This window comes from Lagenorhynchus albirostris, chromosome 5 (assembly GCF_949774975.1).
Source record: "Lagenorhynchus albirostris chromosome 5, mLagAlb1.1, whole genome shotgun sequence".
Classification (NCBI taxonomy): Eukaryota; Metazoa; Chordata; class Mammalia; order Artiodactyla; family Delphinidae; genus Lagenorhynchus; species Lagenorhynchus albirostris.
This window is the reverse complement of record NC_083099.1, coordinates 143,801,403-143,819,469: the sequence shown is the minus strand read 5'-3', so window position 1 is coordinate 143,819,469 and position 18,067 is coordinate 143,801,403. Positions and strand designations below refer to the sequence as shown.

The 18,067-nt window shown below is 63.3% G+C and overlaps 1 protein-coding gene across 1 annotated transcript; it reads right to left on the bottom strand.

Moving 5' to 3' along the window:
- Positions 1–6,548: 6,548 nt before the first annotated feature.
- On the bottom strand, positions 6,549–16,613 carry AIRE (autoimmune regulator). Its single transcript, XM_060149094.1, has 14 exons — positions 16,467–16,613; positions 15,763–15,937; positions 15,250–15,405; positions 14,808–14,882; positions 14,146–14,259; positions 13,211–13,356; positions 12,959–13,039; positions 11,926–12,041; positions 10,812–10,911; positions 10,054–10,236; positions 9,311–9,432; positions 9,077–9,173; positions 7,659–7,727; positions 6,549–6,629 (listed from the first exon to the last, which is right to left on the bottom strand). Exons 1-14 carry the CDS (start codon positions 16,611–16,613, stop codon positions 6,549–6,551), a joined length of 1,662 nt encoding a protein of 553 aa, XP_060005077.1.
- Positions 16,614–18,067: the final 1,454 nt, after the last annotated feature.

Below are 18,067 nucleotides of genomic sequence, written 5' to 3'. Positions count from 1 at the left end.
CCAGACACTCTGCCCGACCTCCAGAGTAGAGCTCCTGACCTCTGCTGGGGAGAGGGACGGATGGGGGCTCCATTTATCAGCCAGCCTGACCCCTCCTCTCCCACCAGGCTCATCGGCAGAAGCCTCAGGACCACTCAACGCTTGGCCGGGGGGGCCGTGTTTAAGCCCGCCGTTCTTCTGGAAGACTGTGAGGGGTAGATCGGCTTGCATACTGGGGGACCCCGACCTTGTACTGGCCCAGCCTGGTTGTTCGCACCAGCTGCAGAAGCACTTCAGATCCCAGCCCGTCAACCACAGGGACGACCCTTTCCTGGGCTCCAACCACAAGCCTTGTCTGCCTGCTCCAGGCTCATAGTCTGTGAGCCCAGGAGACACAGGTGCTGCACATGGGGTACAAAGTTGGACAGAGACGCGGGGAGGGGACCCTGCCCAGGGAGATGGGGGACGGGGGGACCGTGAGTGCCCAGGATGGCCCCTCCGGGAGAGAGGCAGGGCAGACCTGGCTGAAAGCAGAAGAGGGGTTTTGATCATCCCCCTGCAACTCGGGAGAGCCTTGAAGGCCTGTGGTCCAGGGTTTGTTGGCTTGCTTTTCCATTTTGCCGTGGAGGATTCAAGCGTGCACGTAGGCAGAGAGAGCAGTACGATGGCCCCGTGCCCCCCTCTCCAGCCCCCCGAATGTTCCGTTCAGGACAGGGTAGGAATTTCAGGAAGACGGCTCTGAGTGGAGGATGGAGGGAGGGGTGGCGCATCTGGGGGCCGTGAGCAGTGATGGCTGTTCTGGGGCGGTGATGGTGGAGAGGGGACGGATCTGTGAGGTGTCTAAGAGGCCCAGCAGGAGGGTCTGGGCGTGCAGGTGGGGAACGAGGGAGGGGGGCTACTGCATGCCGTGGGAGATTGGGGGGGCAGTCGGGGCTGGAGATCCTCTTCCCCCTGACACCCTGCCCTCCCGGGCGCCCCTTTAGCTCTGGAAGCACTGCTGCTGCACCTGTCCCACCCCCATGCCCAGGGCTGCCCCTGATCGCCCCGTAAAGTAACGTCCACCCCCCTTGGAATGACAGGAGCCATTTACAGAGAACAGGGTGCCGGGAGTTCAGCCTCCTTGGGATGGAACGCTGCCCTTCAACACACGGGAGGAAGACGCCCTTGGCTTTCCCACATCCGCTCGTGCAGGGATCCGTGAAGCCAGGCAGCCGGGGCTCAGGGCAGAAGGGGGGCGACTGCCCAGCCACGGAGAGCACAGCCTGGCCACCTGCTGCACCAGCCCGCCTCAGCCAGGATGCAGGGACACGGTGGCAAGCAGCTGTGCCTTTTGGAATTCATACTTTTTAAGTTATTTAAAAATCAACCAGAGTGACAGAACAGTTTACAAAGGAAAAATCATCTATAATCCTTGTTTCAACACAACTGTCCTCATCTTTTCAGTGTTTTCTTCCAGTATTCCCCTCTCTATACACACACATACACGCATATACATACACATGTACGTATGCATGTCTACATGCGTGTACACACATATATTCATACACACGTCTATGTACATATGCTCTCTTTTTATATACATTCTGTCTCTATATAAATATACACTTTCTAAATGTATATGCATATACAGGGGACCCTTGAAAACATGGGTCTGAACTGTGGGTCCATTTATATGCAGACTTTTTTCAATAAATATATTGGAAAAACTTCTGGAAATTTGTGATCATTTAAAAAAAACTTGCAGACAAGCCACATAACCTAGAATTATCCAAAAAAGTTAAGAAAAAGTTAAGTATGTCATGAATGCATAAAATATATATATATATACATATAACATACAAAATACACGTTAATCAACTGTTTATGTTATCGGTAAGACTTCTGATCAACAGTAGACTATTAGTAATTAAGTTTCAAGGGAGTCAAAAGTTATGCTCAGATTTTCAACTGTACAGGTGTCACTCCTGAGTTGTTCAAGGGTCAACTGTACATACTCTGTCATAGATAGATAGGTAGATAGATAGGAAGATAGATAGGTAGATAGATAGACACTTTCTAAGTACACACGTACACGCTCTATATATAAAGAGATAAGGGGATGGACGGACAGAGTGTATGTACACACGTATGCACTCTGTGTGTATACATGGATTTTACATACATATAAATATAATTTAATAAGTATCTCGTTCACCCACCGGGCTTGTATTTATCATTCTTATTGTCTGTCTGGATAACATCCCAACCTCTGGGATTATTTCTCCTTGGATACTGAACGTTTAGTTCATTTTCAGAGTCGGATTCACTAATTGTGCGGCGCTGGCCAGCCTGGGCTCTGTGCAAACCTGCCCCAGGCACGCACCGTCTGGAGGGGACGGTCAGAGAGCAAGTGACCAGGCAAAGGGGACTGTGTCCTGAAGGGATGGAGAGGAGGCCGTGGCGAGAACGAGGGGCTTCCCTGAGACTGGGGTGTGTTATGTTTGGGATGGGCGTCCTCTGGTGGGTGGTGTCTGTCGGAGGGCTGGGGGGCTTCAGCGGGGCTGCATGGAGCTCACCATTGCGGTCATCAGTTACCCGGCAGCTTAGAGCCAGGCTGCAGGAAAAGCCGCAGGTGGAGCAGAGCGGCTGTCAGAGCCCCCCCGGGGGCCTGGTCCCCCCTGAGTGCCTGTCCCCGGGATCCCTGTGAGACCCCTGCCTGCGGTGCTGCCACCAACCGCCCAGAGGGACTGCACGTCCTGAGAGAATTAACAGAGGTGAGGCGACCCTCCTGGAAGCTTCAGGTTGGCAGTCAGATGACCGGAGCTCGGGTGACAGGGCGAGTCCAGTTCAGACCACCCGCCAAGGGCTCAGCCCCGCTCGGTTATCTCGACTCTGACCGTGTCCAGAGCGCTGTCTGCTCCCAAGCCCACCCAGCCCCCGACACGTCCGCCTGCACCGGGCTCTTCACCGCTTGTTAGTGATGACCCCCGACCCCGTCCAGGGGTCCAGCACGATAGGGTATGAAATTCACACCCCTTGTTCACAGATTGTTAACAACTTCAGAACACTGACAGCTAAGCCTCCAACCAAGTGCGGGAAAATAAGACCTTTGCCAGCCCCGTGCAGATGAAAAGAGCGACGTTGGTGTCATGGCCAAATCCTGTCCCTGTTAAAGAAACAGGTACTCGTGACCCTTGCTAAGGTGGTAAGGAACTTTGTTCTAGGGGGACCCCTGCACTGGGGTTTGCAGGAGGGGAGAGAGGTCCGGCTCAACTCTGAATACAACGTGGAAAGTGGGGATTTATGGCCAAGGAGCAAAGGTGAGGCCAGTGGATGGAAATTACAAAGAGCAAACACTGAGGTTAGGGGATGCGGCTAAGCCCCTCGACGGGGCCCTTCCTGAGGGCGGGCCAGGTGACCAGCTGTTGAGGGTGGGGATGAGAAATGCAGCAGATATCGAGAGACATCAGAGTCCAAGGATGGGGATCTCCCCGAAACTGACTTGGCAAGACTCTTGCCAAAACTAAGGACCAAGGACAGAGGCCAAGTCTGAGCCAGCTCAGAGGAGCCCAAGTGGAGTCTGGTCAAGGGCAGCGTCTGTGCCCCCACCCAGCTCACATGCTGAAGCCTCAGCCTGCAGCACCTCAGAACGTGGCCGTACTTGGAAGCAGGATCTCATGGAGGGGCCAAGATAAACGGGGTTGTTAGGATGCGCCCCGGTGTCCCCCTGAGAAGGGGAGATCAGGACACTGACCTGCACAGAGGGACAACCATGTGAGGACCCAGGGAAGAGACAGTGGTCCACACGCCCAGGAGGGGGGCTTTGCGAGGGACCAGCCCTGCCGCACCCGGATGTGGGAATTCAGCCTCCAGGACTGGGAGAGAATAAACATCTGTCATTTGAGCCCCCCGGTCTGTGGCACTTTGTCGCAGCAGCCCAAGAAACGAGCCCGGGGACGGGCTGTACACATGAAACCGCTGGCTGGTGCCCCCTCACCCACTGGGCAGACACACGCTTCAGGGTGTCGCGTAGCCGGCAGTCGTTCGGTGCTGGGTGTGCAAACCAGCTTCCGGCCCCACAGACAGACAGACAGGAGCAGTGGACGGACGGTCGGCCCCTGAGGAGCAAGCAAAGCGCAGGGGCTGCAGAAGGGCAGGGCCTGCTCTGGACAGTCGTTGTCTCGTCCTTGTGTCCACTTTGCTTAAAATGCAGGACGAACACAGCATCAGCAAACTCAGGCTGCTGACGGCAGGGAAGGATGCAGCTCACGGCCCCTGCGTGCCTCCTGCTTCCCACACCTCCTTCCATGCACAGCACAGACGGACAGACAGATGGGACTCGGGACTGCCGCGAGCCCCGCCCCCCCCGCCCCCCGTGCTCAGCTCCCAAAAGTGACATTTCCTGAACTTGTGGAAAGTGACACGGGTGCAGTGGAGGCCACCAAAGGGAGCACTGAGCCCCCGGTGGAGGGTCTCCATGGACCCATCCACAGAAGGATTCTGACGAGGCCGGGTCTCCAGAGCCTGGCGTGAGACCCAGTGGTGCCGGGGCTGCAGGGGGCTCAGAGGAGGGCCGGCCGCGGCTGTGCTCAGCAGCGGTGGGGGTCCTGGGAGGGTGTGACAACGATGGGCTGGGTGTCTGTGACACCTGTGTTCACCCTGGTCAGCTCCCCGATATACTCCTCCACCACTGCCATGGTACCCACACCACGTCGTCCCCACCGGCCTCTGCAAACTTCATCCAGCCCTGCTTCGTCCTGTGGGTGGGTGGTGGCCGGGGGCAGAGACAGCAGCTGGGCTCTGTGGGGAAGAGCAGCTCTCAGGTAAGCAGGGCCCCCCACCCCTGCCGCGTCGGGAAGGGCCTCCGCTCCATTTCCCCACCCCCCCAGCCCGGAGGACCCTGCCCAGGGCATCCCCCCCCAACCCCGGAGGACCCTGCTCAGGGCATCCCCCCACCCCCACCAAGCCTCAATTCTGGTTTCCTCCCCGCTCTGGCCCTTCCCTTGTCCACAGATGTGATCTGGCCTCCAAGCTGGGACGCTCCACGTGCGGCCACGGCTGCTGTGTCCCTCCTGCCGTCACTGCCCGCTTCCCCCGCCCCACTGCTGCCCACCTAGCCCGGCCCGGCCTGGAACAGCGGCCTACTCGTTCATATGACGCTAGTGTCCTCACCAGTGCGTCCCTGTTTGAATAAACAGCTCGACCTTGTGGCCTGGGGCAGTTACCCCCTCCGCTGGAGGGCATCGCCAGCCCCTCCCCAGTACTGTCCTGGGTGGGCCGACATGCCCTGTCCCACCCCCGCAGAGGCTACCTAATGTGTGCCCGGCACAGAGGGTCTCAGTGAGCCACGAGACCCCCAGAAGTCCAAGGGCTGTGTGTCCTGAGCTGGGACCCCCATTCCTGCTGCTACTCCCTGCCGGCCCCCCACCTGGGGTGGGGACAAAAGCCACAGGTGCCAAATCAGCACACGTCCCACCTCTGCCCCCAGCGCCCATGAGGCCTGCAGCCACCCCTCCCTCCGCAGGGCTCTGACCCCCATCAGGGCTTCTATCACGGGGGGCTCTGCAGGTGGGGCTGCGACAGCCCTGGCATCTCCTTCAAGCAACACCACCCCAGCATCTGTGCCAGGTCCTGGGGACATGGCTGAGAGCCAGACAGGGTCCCAGGTCCCACAGTGGCCTCTTTAAGGGCAGACAGACACCACTAGGAAAGGACTCAATTCTGACGGGCTGTCTCCCAGCGGTGGGTGCCACGAGCGAAATAAACACAGCGCTGTCCACGGCGGCCCACGGTGCTCCCATCAGCTGACCTCATGGCTGTCCCGGACACACCACTCTAGCTTCCAGCCCCCGACCCCCGTCCTCTTTCCTGCTTCTGTGTGAGGTCGCCCCCTCTTGTGAGTAGCCTGTCACCGGCATGTCCCTCTAGGACCCCTAATGCTCAGCATATAGAAGAGCCACAGTAAAGGTTTCCCGAATAAATGACTCTGAATGAATGAACGAGGAGCTGAGATCTCACAGGTGAGAAAACAGACATGCGGAGCACCAAGGCAGAGGAGCTCCGAGCAGAGGGAGAAGCCCGTGCAAAGGCCCTGGGGTGGGGACGAGCTTGGCCCTTCGAGGAGCACAGGAGCTAGGAGCGTGTGGGGGGTGGGGCCAGGCCACGTGGGGCAGGGGCTGTGCTGGGGGCAGGGCAAGCCCCTGGGGGCTCCAGCAGAGGGTGGAGCAGAGGGACTCCTGCTCCGGGCATTCTCTTCCTGTTCCAGCCAGCTCAGCCTACACGACGGGCACCAGAAACACAGGGGAACAGAGCCCCCCCGCCCCGAAACAAGCACACTGCACTGGAGAGCATGTCGAACCCACTGCAGTGACTTTAATTTCAGCGCACACGACGGCTTTGTGCCGCCACAGGCACGGCTGCTGACAGGCTGGCTGTCGACGGCACTCGGAACGTCGCAGCGCCTGGTCCTAACCTCCCCCTCGGTCCCTTTCCAAGCCAGTGGCCGTGCATGTGAGGTCTGCTCTGGCGCTGGCAGCGTCCTCAGGTGCTGCCCGCCTCCTCCCACGCTGCCTGAAGGCGGGGGTCCTGGATCAGCAGGGGAAGGTGGGCGCCTCGGCCACCGGGCGGGACATGCTCTGGATGGCCCACTGCAGGATGCCGTCGAAGGAGTGCTGCACGACAGAGCAGAGAGCGGGGCTTGGGCCAGAACCTCGGGGCACAGGCGTGCCTGCCCTGGCCTCCAGGGCCACCTGCGTCATAAACATCGTGGTGGGAAGGTGCTATCCAACCCAGCCCTCCTATACAGAGATGCGGAAACAGGGGGCACGCCTCATCCCACACTCCTCCTCCGAGCTTCCTGTAAGCCCAGGCACAGCCGCCACGGCTGTTCTGTCAACTGGTGGCCTCTTCCCGGATGTCTCGGCAGGACCAGCTCCTTCCCTCACTCTGCCCAGCTCTGCGCAGGGCCTGACGCTCCAGCGGGACTGGAGGCGCCGTGGGAGTGCCTGATATTCCAGCAGAACGGGGGTGACCTGCTCCACAGGGGCTGGTGACTCTGCCCCACTCTGCCCACCTATGTTGGCACCTCGGGTCACCCCTGGCCCTCTTGGGGCCTCTAGAGACAGCTTCAGTGTCTGGGACTGCCCGTGCTTGGCCCACCACCCAAGGCAGGGCCCCCGTGGTCAGCTGGGATGCCCAAGGTGCCACGCCAGGCCCCTGAGGACACGTACTAGCCACCTGGGGTCTGGGGGTGGCTGGAGGACTTTAACCTTTTCTAAAAGCCACCTTTTCTTCCCAGTGATTCTAGCTGTTCATCGTCGGGTGGAGGGGCCTGGGTTGAGGAGGGGGAGGGAGGGATGTGCAAGGGGGCGTGGTCCCAGAGTGCCTAGCCCCAGGGAAAGTCACGGCCTCCACATCAGGCTTCAGGGGCCCCGGCGCTGGTTCCTGAAGCCGCCAGCTCTCCAGGGTCCAGGCCCCGGGACCTCCAGGGCAGCTAGAAAGGGGAGCAGCTTGGGGACCGCTCTGGCTCGTTTGTGCGCGGAGGGGCCAGCGCCATCTGGGGTGACGTGGGCCTGTGGCGTCCAGCGTTCCCAGCACAGGGGCTTCCAGCTGCTCCCGTGGCCTGAGAGCTGGCTGCTTCAGAGGCCGCGGAGGCGGAGGCGGAGGGGGGCGGGTGTGGCCCCAGCCAGGTGACGTGTTACCTCACTCAGGAGGGACTCCAGGTCATCCCTGTGCAGAACTGGCTCGTGAACAGCAGAATCGTCCCCCGCCTGGAACCCAGAAAAGGGAGGAGGTCAAGCCACTTTCCGCACCCCTGCCGGGCTCATCCCCACAGCAGCAGGACTCCCTACAGAGGCAGCAGCAGCGGTTAGAGGCGGTGTCCGCGCCAGGGCAGTGGGGTGCTACGCGCTCCTCCAGGCGGGACCCCGGGAACTGAATTCTAACATCCGGCTCTGGAGGCAGAGTGGGTGCGGGTAAGCTCGAGGCTGCTTGGCCAGGTCCCTGCCACCCCTCTGGGGCAAGGACCAGCTGCAAGGGACCCTGTCACCGATGGGAAACGTGAGGCCCAGACAGGAAAGAGCCTGGTCCCACAGCCACCCTTCAGCCACCCAACAAGCCTGCGGGGCCAACCGTGCCCCTGAGGGGCGAGGGCCAGAGCTGGGGACGTGGCACACCCCCCCTGGCTCGCGGGCTAGGCGGAGCGAGGCCATGCTAAGTGGAACCACATGCAATGGCCCAGTCTGTAGCTCAGATCAGCCAAACCTCGGGACCTTCTCCAGCCCTTGATGCCACTAGCCCTGGGTGAGGGCTTGGCACACACAGTGCAGAGGGCTGGGGATCCGGAGAGAGGCTTCCAGAAGGAGCGGAACGCCAGTAGGTGTGAGCCCTCTTGTGCCCGGCGCCTGGGGTGCCCTGTCACCCACCATGCGTGCAGGGGATTACGAGGCGGGACTGGGAGGTAGGACGGACCATGGACGGGGGTAGGACATCACCACCCCGGGCCCCCAAGGATTCTTCGGGGGCAGGGATGTGGTCAGGAAGGCCCCTGCTGTGGGCAGTCGGGGCAGATGCGCCACCTTCCGCAGGCCTCTGAGGAGGAGACACACGGGCCTCCCTGGCTCTGAGGGAGCCCTGGGAAGCGAAGGTCCAGTGAGGCTGGTCCCTCCTCCCCAAGGTCCCAGGGCCCAAGGCTGCTGGAGGATTGGAGGCGAGATGACACGGGTGGAGTCACACGTCTCTCCTTCCGCTCTCCCCTGCCCCGCCCCACCGCGAGGACGAGGATGGCGCTCCCTGCACAGGGCACTCCGGGGGGTGCGGAAGGGGCCAGGGCAGCTGGGGGGTTAGCGGAGCTCTGGGCCTGCAACCAACCCCAACCGGCGGCTGCATAGCCGCTGTGGCTTGGGAGGGTTGCCTTTCTCTGCAGATTTAAGGTATCAGACGGGAGTCGATTTAAACAAATATATCGTATGTACAGAATAAACACATGGTCGGGTTTGGTGCACACCCGCGAAGCTGGCGCCCGGGCCGGGGCCTCCCCTGGAGATGCGGGGTCCTCCCTCACCTGCGCCCCAGGGCCGGCGGCGGCGGCTTTGGCGATGAGCTTGGGGGTCCCGGGAGCCGGGCGGGCGGGGCTCAGGGCGGGACTCGCGGCGGGCGGCCCCTCCCCGGGGGCCGGGGCGGGGTCTCCGGAGCAGGATTTGCAGCGCAGGGCGGCCCTGGCGAGCGGAGGAGAGGCTGCAGGCTGCCGGGGCTGGGGCAGGGCTGGGAGTGCCCTCTGCACCCCGCAATCTTAAAGCCGTTGGGGGGTCGCCGGCCCTCCCCCTCCCCCTCCCGGTCCCGGCCCCGTACTCACCCGGGCCGGGCAGCGCCGGCGGGGAAGTGGCAGCGCCAGTGGAAGGCGGCGGCGCAGTGCGAGCACCGAAGCGCGTCCGTGCCGTCCCCGCACACCCCGCACCTCGCGCCGGGCGCCGGGCCCTGCAGACGGACCACGGCGGGGTGACCGGGGCCCGGGGAGGGGCGCACGGCCCCGGGACCCCTCCGGGAGGGGCGCACGGGGTGGGGGGCGAGTCCGAGGTTTCGGGATCGAGGCCTAGAGAGGTCAAGGGCGCCCCAGCACCTTTGGGCTGCAGCTTGGTGAAACTAGGTGTCCCGTCTTGGTCCCCCTTGGTGGGCCCGGACCCCCTTCAGGGCTAGTCAAGAGAACCCAGAAGGGCGTCCGTTCCAGAGGAGGCAGGAGGGCCTGGGAGACCTGGGGCTGCGAACTCTACCCACTTTATCGTCCTGCCCTTGTGAGGGGGCTTTCGAGAGTGATGAGAGAACGGTCGCGTCCTCTGGAATCCCTCCAGCAGCCCCCTTCCCTTCACCCTCCCCCGCAGAGCCTGCACCTCGTTCTGGGTAATCTAGCAACCCCAAGAGCCCCTGGGCCTCCCTCCAGCCTCCTCCACCCACCCTCCCCGCGGCCCCCACCCCTAACCTCCATCTGAATCCTACCTCCTTACCCCCGCCTGTCACTGTCCTGTTTCAGGCTCACCGGGCTGCCCCTGTAGACCCTGAGCTCCCTGAAGACAGCCACCCTGACCCTAGCACCCCGCTCACCTGCTGCCCCTCAGGGCCCACACACAAGAGGGGGTGCAGGGCCGAGGGGTCCAGCACAAGCGGGGGGGCTGCAGGAGGTGAGGCCAGCAGGTGCTTGTAGGTGACCGCAGCATCCATTCCAGCGGGGCGCTCGCTGGGCGGTCCCCTGGCCTCCTCTCCCGCTGACCTCAGTGCCAGGAGGACCTGGAACCGGAGGGTCGGTTCTGAGAGGTGTTGCAGGGGACTTGCCCAGCACCACCCAGGAGTTAGTGACCGCTGGGGCCCTGGGAACCGGGGGCTGGCGTCGTGGGGAAGAGCGCCACATTGGGTGGGAAAGGCCCGGGTGCCGTTCCCGGCTCTGTGGTCCCAGCAAGTTCCCTGACCCTTTCCCCATCTAAAGGCGGGGCCCCGTGGCCCTCACGGGCTGTCGGAGTACACACTCGGCATATGCTGGGGCACGCATCGTATCCGTTGTGACTTTGCGGTAACAGAACACTTAGAACATTTTTGGAGAATGTTATCGGTGGTCAAAGTGCGTCCCCTGTGTTGGGCTGATAGAGCTGAAGGCCCCAAAGCAGAGGACTGAGAAGCGGGGCCGTTGTAAGGGCCGCTTCCCGGTGGCCTGCGCCCCCGTGGTCCCACAGGAGAAAGCGGAATTGACGGGGCCAGGCCAGGGTGGGGGGCACGTGGCTCTCTGGCTGGGGCAGGCCCGACCCACAGGAGTGGCCAGGAGGCGGGCAGCCGGCGGACAGAGGGCCTGGGAGTGGGCCTGTGTGTACCGGGGTCTCTGCAGGCGGCTCCTGGGGCCGGGGCTCCTCAGCCCGGGGCAGGTCCCGCTGGGCTCTTCCCTGGAGGCAGCTGGAGCACCTCCAGGTCCCGCTGGTCGCGTTGTCACCGGCCAGAGACATGCAGGGTGAGGCAGAGGGGACAGTGGACTCCCAAGCCCGCAACACAGGGGAGGCCTGAGGGCTTCTCCAGGTCACCCTTTCCGTTCCCCCATGGGGAAACTAAGGGCACGGGCAGAGCCACGGGGGAAGGGCCTGCCCGGCCGGTGAACAGGAGAGCCCGGGATGCTGGGGTAGCTAAGCCTGCTGGGGCGGCCCTCGCCAGCCTGGCACGTCCCCCGAGTGCTTCTCGGATGAGCCCCAAGAATTCCCGACACCCGCGAACCTGCAGCGGCCTGGCCTGGGCCTGGCTCTCACGGGCCCTGCCTTGCAGGTCGGGCCTCCCTAGGCTGGCCTCCCTCGATTCCACGGGGGGACGGTGCCCAGTAGAACAGGGGCCGGTCAAGGGCAGGAAGGAAGAGAATGGAAGGCGGGCAGCATTGAGCAGAGCTGAGGGATGACCCGGCCAGAGATGTGACCTGGTCAAGGTCGTGCGGTGAGCGGGGCAGGGTCGGGGCGAGACTGCCCGCCCAGCGCTCCGCCCTGCACCCAGGCCGCCCTGACCTGCGGAAGCTGCTGGTAGCGGACAGCGCTGTCCCGGGGGGCCGGGGCAGGGGGCCTTGCGCTGGACCTAGCCTGGGCCCCCACCGGCCCTTGGGGGGCAGCTCTGCGGCCTCTGTGCTCCCCAGCCCGACTTGGAGTCAGACCCTGCTTAGTGCCGCTGGTCGGCTGCTTGTGGCGCTCTGGGCTGGGGGAGATGGGGCGAGATGGGACGGGACGGCCGTCCCTTGCCTTGGGCCTCAGCGGCCTGCTGGCCAGGCTGGGGGGGACAGCGCGGCCACGCGGGGACGTGGGTGGGAGGATCCCGGGCCCCAGCCCCACCGCCCGGCGACCTGAGCCAAGGCCCCCTCCCAGGCTGGCCTCACTGCCCATCCCTGGAGTGGAGACACTGCTGGCGGCCTCCCACTCAGGGCGGGCCAGTGAGGAGGCTGGGCGGGGCCAGGCCCACCTGGGGATCTGGTGCAGCGGGGGCGTCAGGCAGGCCAGGTGGAAGGCGCGGGGGCAGCCGTCGCAGCAGAGGAGCTCCCCGCCGTCCCTGCACGCCGCACACTCATCCTCGTTCTTCTGGCGCGGGTGAGAGACACGCGGCGTCTGGAAGACCCGGGATGGGGCAGCGCCCTCCCCGAGAGACGCCCCTCGCCGGCTCCCTGCTGAAATCCCGCCCTGACTGCCTGCTCCCCAGGGCTCCCCAAGGCCCCCCCACCTCTGAGACTCTAGCCCCGAACACCTGCTGGCCCATCCCTCTTGGGAAGAACGGTCCTTAAGGAAGGCTGGTTCCTCGCGGGTGCCTGTGCTCCAGGCGGCCCCAAGACCACACGGCCACACCCACGGGGCAGCGGAGGGGCAGGCCCAGCGGTGTTCCCGTTGGCCCTGGTCACCCGCTGTCCCCTCCGCCTGAGGCCTGCTTGCGCCCTTGCCTGGATAGCACCCACCGTGCCCCCCTGGACGCCACTTCCTTCAGAAGCCCCCCGGGGACTACAGGGCTGGGCAGCCCCTCACAGTGATGAGCGCACTCATTGTAGCAACCCCCCCCCAGGCCCAGCAGCCCAGGAGCTCCTGGGGGCAGGCGTGAGTCCTTCTCATTTCCTCGTTCCCCGGGGGCCAGCACAGCGACTGGCGGGGGTGTCGGGATCCCCGGCAGAAACGGTGCTGGGAGCCCAAGGGCGTACGTGACGCTTGGGTTCCTGGCTCCTAGCAGGGGACACAGCCATACCAAGGGCGCAACTGTGAGGCGTGGGACAGCTGGCAGCCGGACCGAACGCTGTGCTTTTGAGAGCCTGGGAGGACTCACGTGCTCTAACTTATGTGAATTTTTACAATTGCGTATTATCAGAAAAAAATGCTATTAAAAGTAAAGTGTTCCACCCTGTGAACAGAAGCTTAGACCTCTGTCCTCCGGTCCCTGGAGTGACTGCCCTGGACAAGCGGCAAATCGGCAGGAGGCCCCGCCCTCAGGATCCTGGGGGCGCTCTGAGCCTTACCTGGTGCAGCTGGGGCTCACTGGGAAGGGCAGGGGGTCCCGGGGCCCTGTCCCGCTGGCCTGCCCTCGAATCGCCTCCACCCTGCCAGGGAGAAGAGAGAGGGTCACCAGCAGGGGAGGCATTCGGGCGGGAGGGGCAGTCCCCAGCCCCAGCAGAGCTCCCCACCAGAGGTGACAGGACGCTGCTGCCCCGGGTGCTGGGGGAGGGGGCGGAGGGCCAGGCCTCCCCAGGGGCGGGCCCAGCAGCACTCACAGGGGCAGGAGCCTGGGTCCCCTTGGCTCGGACCAACGTCTTCAGGCTGCTGCCGCTTCGGGTCTTGTTCTTTGCCCCACTGGGGTCTTCAAACTTGCTGGGAGTGTAAAACTCCCCCCCAACCTGGATGCACTTCTTGGAGCCACCTGGGAGGAGACGGGGGGGGGGGCCTGGCAGGGAGGCTCTACAGCTGGCTGTTCCTCCCCCCACAAACCCCACCGCAGTCAGCTCTGGGCCCAGGGTCCTGAACACAGCAGGGATTCTCTGCTGGGGGGAAGCACGTCTCCCAAATTCTCATCCACTCGGAGTCTCGGAATGCAGCCTTATTCGCAAGTAGGGTCTTTGTAGATGTTAAGATGGGCTTGTACTGGACCGAAGTCCAAGGACAGCATCCTTATGAGAAGACGAGAGGACGCAGAGAGACACAGGGAGGAGCCTCTGGCAAGGAGCTGGAGTGATGTGACTACAAGCCGGGGCATGGGGGTTGCCATGAGCTAGAGGAAGCAGAGAAGCCTCTGCCCTAGAGCCTCTGAGGGAGCAAGCCCGGCCCCGCCCACACCTTGATTTTGGTGTTTCTGTTGCTTTAAGCCACGCCGTTTGTGGCAACTCGTCGTAACAGCCCTAGGAAACTACTTGGGACCGTCCCTTGTGGGTGAGCCTGGAGCCCGCACCAGTTCCCAGGGTCCTCGGCGTCCCCAGAGGGTGTGCGGCACAGGGAGTGGAGGAAGGAGGAGCTGCAAGGATGGGGCGGGCGGGGCTGGGGCCGCAGGTTGTCCAGCTTAGAGTCCAGGAGTTCCCTAAGCCCTGCCCAGAGCATCCGCTCCAGAGACGGCAGACCCACTGCAGGGAGTAGGGGTGCCTCGTCCATGCTCCGGAGCCACCGGGGAGCTGAGCGGGGCGTGGATCCCTGGCAGCCCCTCCCCAGCGCCGTCTACCTGCCTCAAACACCTGCTGGATAAGGATCCCCTCCACGGCCCCGCGGGCTCCTGGGACGTCCCCAGATGACACGGCCATGGCTCTCTGGACTGAAGTGGACATGGTCTGAATTCCTGGGGAAAGGAGCACCAAATGGGGGGTCACCTGTTGGGACGATGGCTCCTGAGCACGGGCAGTGGGGAGTGCGGGGCGTCTGGGCAGCAGAATCCTTCCTTCTTTCCACACAGGGCAGGCCGGGGAGGGGGTCCAGCCCCTCCACAGACAGCCAGCCAGCCCACACGTAAGTGCAGAGACGGTCCATGGAGTGCGTGTGCGTGTGCGTGTACACGTATGTGGTGTGGTCTGGTGTGTGGTGTACGAGCCGTCCGAACCCAGCTGGCGGGAATGAACAGAGACGCTGGGATGTGGCCCTGGGCTGGGCTGGGAGGGAGGCAGGGTCCCCAGAGCCTGCCCTCAGGCCAGCACCAGGGGCCCATGGGAGGTCTCCAGGTCCCAGGTTGCATCTGGCCAAGGGACAGGGGGTATTCTCTGGAGGAAGCAGGGTCGGAGCTGGCCCTGAAGGATGGGGCACTCAGAGGGGCATAGGTGGGGTGACCCAAGGCCAGCATGGTCCCAGCTCCCAAGACGGACCCCTGACCCCCAGACCTGGGGCCTGGCTCACCGTTGCCCAGCGGGAGGCGCTGTGGCTCTGCGTTGCTCTCTGACTTCTTGGAGGGCTTGGCCTTGACGTGGGAGCCTGTCGGGGAGCAGGGACAGCCTGGCCCTCCTCCCGCTGCTGGGCCAACGCCAGGGCGCAGGTGGGAGAGTGCCAGGTGGGGTCTCCCGGACTCTGGTGTGTCCCCTTGCTTTACCGGGCTCTGGTGTCCACATCAGGAGACAGGAAGTACACCCACCTGCCTACTCACAGGGCCCGGGGGTCAACAAGGGCTGCGGGGCTCATACAGGGGGTCCGTCCAAGTCCCCAGAGGGACCTCTGCCAGGCTGACTCTGGGCCAAGCAGGAGGGACAGATGCTCCCGGACCAGGTCAGGGAGGGGGAGTGGTCAGGGGGTGTAGGGCTCCGTGAGGGGATCTGTGAGCCCACCGGCTCCTCAAGCTGGGTACCTGGGCTGGAGGTGCCCCTCGGGGACAGAGCTGCCGGCGGGGTGGCCCTCGGTTCCTCCAGGGCCTTCCTCTTGGTGGGAGGCCTGGGCAGCAGCACGGTGGCCTTGGGGCCAGCCGGGGGCCTCCTCCCCTTCCGGGGCTGGCTGAGGTCCACATCTGCGGGCGTGTGCAGGGCCGGAGGCTGAGCTTCAAGCCCAGAACCGACGCCCCGTTCAGGCAGGTGAGGCCTCAGCTCTTCGCTCTTAGAAGCCAAGATGGTCTAGGTGATGTCCGGGGCTCCCTAAACAGCCCCACGCCTCCCCTCTCACAGTCCAGCTGGGGCTCAGAGGATGACTCCTGCTGCCAGCCCCAGGGAGGGAGGCCGAGCCGGCCGGGACCCAGCCCCAGTGCCCCCACCTTTGGGGAAGCCGTCTAGGATGGGCTGCAGCCGGGACCCAGCCCCCAGTGCCCCCACCTTTGGGGAAGCCGTCTAGGATGGGCTGCAGCCGGGACCCCAGCCCCCAGGGCCCCCACCTTTGGGGAAGCCGTCTAGGATGGGCTGCAGCCGGGGGTATCTCTCCAGGTTGTAGTCCTTGAAGAGGACCCTCCAGAAGTCCAGGATGACGGCCGCGTCCTGGGTCAGGAGCCACGAGACGAGCGTGTGGAAGGCCTGTGGGCAGCCCTCCTTCTCCTTCAGACGCAGCGTCTCCTGAAGCAGAGCGGGAATGGGGGCCCCGCCCTTCCCGGGTACCCCCCTTCCTGCCGCCTCCACTGCGGGACCAGAGGGCAGATGCTGACCCCGAGGAGGCCGCTGGAGACTTGGACACCTGTGTCCACCCCCTTGGCTTGGGGCAGGTGGGGGATGGCAGGGGGTGCTGGGGTGAGGTGGGGGGCCACCTGGAATTCATCTTAGGAGACTGGGCTCAACTTGGAGGGAGGCTTGGGGAGGGCTGGGAGGGGGCTTTGGGGATCTGGGGGGGGGGGACCGGAACTTGTCTTGGAGACCATTCGCTCCGCTGGCGGGTGGGGCGTGGGGCAGGCTGCGGGTTAGCGGCAGGGACCTTACCCTGGCGCTGGGGCTTGGGAGCGGGCGGGGCTTGGGGGCGGGAGAGTGGGGAGGGGCGGGGCTGGGGAGGGTCCCTCTGGAACGGGTCTTCCGCGACCTTGCCAGCTCCTGGGCGCGGGCGTGGGGAAGGCTGGGGCGTGTTGCTGGGTCACTGGTCTGGATAGGGGCCCACCTGGAATTTGTCCTCGGGGACCACGTCGTGGTCGACCAGCGCGTGCAGCAGCGGGAAGGCGCTGTCCACGGCCACGGCTATCTCCGTGCGGTGCAGCCTCAGGAGGCGGCGCAGCGCCGGGTCCCCACCGGCCCGGGCCTCGCCCATCATTGCAGGGTCGGGGACACGGGACTGGGGGCCCGCTCTCCCTGCCTGGGGTCCCGCGGCCTCGGGGTGCCGCTGGACTTGTGGGGTGTCTAGGCCGTGTCAGCCTCCTGGCCCTGGCGCGCCCCCTGCGCCGCCGGGCACCTGGGTGGGCACGCCTGGCCCGGGAAGAGGGAGCCCCAGGCGCTTCCTCCGGCCTCCGCGGGTCTGAGCTCAAGGCCCGGGTTTCTATTATACCGGGCTCTCCTTGGAGAGAGCAGAAGCCGCTCAGCCCGAGCCAATCAGGGCCCAGGGAGCTTCCTCAGGGGCAGGAACGGAAACTTCCCTGTAACCCGAGTGCTAGATGGTCCCAGCCACCTGCCAGCCCCCTTGTGCACCCGCCAGCAGGCTGCTGGCTTTTCTTTCCTTTTTAAAGAAGCCTCTGGACTCAATTCCCAAAATGCGGTTGCAGCCAGCATCCCACAGGGCCCTGTTCAAATGGGGAAAAGCCAGGACAGGTGTCTTCACCTCACCTGGGGCACAGTGTCAGACACGAGCAGGGGCTATCCAGGTGCCCCAGCAGCTGGGAGAGGCAGCACAGGAAGCCTCCACGGGGCTGCGCGGGGGCAGAGTCCCTGGTGGGGAGTGGGCACCGCTGCCACCGTTGCAGCAGCTGCTCAGGGTCCCAAGCCTGGGGCTGTAGGAGGAGGTACCCACCTGATGGGGTATGGCGAGTGCATGTCAGTGGGTTCAGAGCTGGGCATTGCCTGGAGGCTGGTGATGCTGGGCAGGTTGCTTTCCTTCCTTGGCCTTCAGTCCTCTCATTTCTTGTCTGTTTGTTCATTTTTTTATTATTGGGCTATAGCTGTTCTACAGTGTCGTGTTAGTTTCTACTGTACAGCGAAGTGGAGTTCCCTGTGCTGTACAGCGGGTTCTCATTAGTTATCTGTTTTATACACAGTAGTATATATATGTCAGTCCCAATCTCCCAATTCATCCCACCCCCTTTTCCCCCCTTGGTGCCCATACATTTATTCTCTACGTCTGTGTCTCTATTTCCACTTTGCAAACACAGTTTCATCTGTACTATTTTTCTAGATTCCACATACATGAGTTAATACATGATATTTGTTTTTCTCTTTCTGACCTACTTCACTCTGTATGACAGTCTCTAGGTCCGTCCACATCTCTGCGAATGACCCAGTTCCGTTCCTTTCCATGGTTGAGTAACATTCCACTGTGTATATGCACCCCGTCTCCTTTACCCATTCACCTGCCAGTGGGCATTTAGGTGGCGTCCAGTCCTCTCATTTTTAAAATGAACACACTCCACTGGGAGTCCCCAGCTGATACCCACCTTCTACTTCCTCCAGGTGTGTTAGAAAGTAAGGCTTCTAGCAGGCAGCTGGCCCCATGGACAGACATCCTGTGTATGGGCCATGGGAACCTCTGTCTTCGTGTGGCTCACAGCCCAGGAA